Source organism: Lolium rigidum, chromosome 3 (genome assembly GCF_022539505.1).
Source record: "Lolium rigidum isolate FL_2022 chromosome 3, APGP_CSIRO_Lrig_0.1, whole genome shotgun sequence".
In the NCBI taxonomy this organism is placed as follows: Eukaryota; Viridiplantae; Streptophyta; class Magnoliopsida; order Poales; family Poaceae; genus Lolium; species Lolium rigidum.
The window spans coordinates 8,070,234-8,071,535 of NC_061510.1; the positions used below are offsets into that span (position 1 = coordinate 8,070,234).

Below are 1,302 nucleotides of genomic sequence, written 5' to 3' on the forward strand. Positions count from 1 at the left end.
GGAGGAAGAAGGAAAGGGAGAAGATGAGAAAAAAAGAAAAATTAATTAATTTAGCATATTCTGGGAATATTCTATTTTACGGTTTAAGGATACGGGGTCTGCTAGCTCAGACGAGTTTTCGCCCGCTCAAAATCGAATACAGGGCCCTCTACTCACGTTTTAAGGGGTAGAAAAATACGGGGTCTGTTAGACATGCTCTTAGATGGATCGATCTGAACTAGTAACAGAGTAATCAATCATCCACAAATTACACTTGAATTTACAGACTCTTAATTAGAAATCAAAGGCGCAACAAAAATCGAATTAATTAAGGTACAAAATGCTAGAGCTCACACACCTGTTGACAATATAAGATCACTTTTATTATAATTATGAGGAAATGTAAGCGGAACCTCTTGTTCAAGCAAATACTAGTAGCCGTAGCTAGCGGTACATGTTGCACGAGATCATATATGAGAACTCCATCCAGAAGCATAGTGTCTAACCTAGCTGGACGATCCACAAGCATAACAACAGCTATGGGCAGTGCCTACAACATATATCATCCCACAGACGCGGACATGCAGACGCAAATATAGAATACGAAGTGGTAAATTAAGCAAGCAGATCATGCATGCAAATGCAATGCAAGCAGATCATGTAGGCAGTATATAGTTGAAGGAAGGATATGGATGCCTATGGGCACTGGAAGCCTCTGGGGACGCTCTTGCCGCAGTAGTTGACGAGGAGGCTGAGGTCGATGGGCACGTTGAGGTTGATGCCCAGGATGTTGGCCCTGAGTGCGGTGCAGAGGCAGACGGCCGCCTCCAGGTCAGCGAGGCCCTGGATCAGCGTGCAGCAAGGCTTCTTCGGCGGCGTGCCCAGCTCAAGGTTGATCAGCCCGTTGAGCACGTTGGCGCACACGCCCAGCTTCAGCGCGTCGACCGGGCACCGCCCTCCACGTCCGCCGCCGCCGCCACCTCCTCCCGATCCGCCGCCGCCGCTGCCGCCTCCTCCTGACCCGCCACCTCCGCTGCCACCTCCTCCTGACCCGCCACCTCCGCTGCTGCCTCCACCGCCGCCTCCGCTACCACCGCTGCCTCCACCTCCGCTACTCCCTCCTCCGCCGCTGCCGCCGCTGCCGCCGCTGCCTCCGCTCCCGCCACCTCCGCCTCGTCCTCCACCACCACCTCCCCCGCCACCGCCACCGCCTCCGCCCGGACTAGGGCAGGCTCCACACTGGCAGCCACATGCGTCGGAGAAGGTGAAGAAGAGCAGGTTCAGGGCAAGCAGCGTGGCGATCACCGCCACCTTCTTCGCCAT

At 54.3% G+C, this 1,302-nt stretch overlaps 1 protein-coding gene across 2 annotated transcripts; it reads right to left on the reverse strand.

Moving 5' to 3' along the window:
- Positions 1-675: 675 nt before the first annotated feature.
- LOC124694343 (putative glycine-rich cell wall structural protein 1) lies at positions 676-1,302 on the reverse strand. 2 transcript variants are annotated; one of them, XM_047227337.1, is made up of 2 exons: positions 1,146-1,302; positions 676-1,097 (listed from the first exon to the last, which is right to left on the reverse strand). In XM_047227337.1, the coding sequence occupies exons 1-2, from the start codon at positions 1,300-1,302 to the stop codon at positions 676-678; spliced, it is 579 nt and encodes a 192-aa protein (XP_047083293.1). The 2 variants fall into 2 exon arrangements, with proteins under 2 accessions (XP_047083293.1, XP_047083292.1); XM_047227336.1 differs by having other exon boundaries at positions 676-1,302.

Excerpts from the sequence above, each read along its gene's own strand:
- LOC124694343 (XM_047227336.1), bottom strand. The coding sequence starts at position 1,302 with ATGGCGAAGAAGGTGGCGGTGATCGCCACGCTGCTTGCCCTGAACCTG.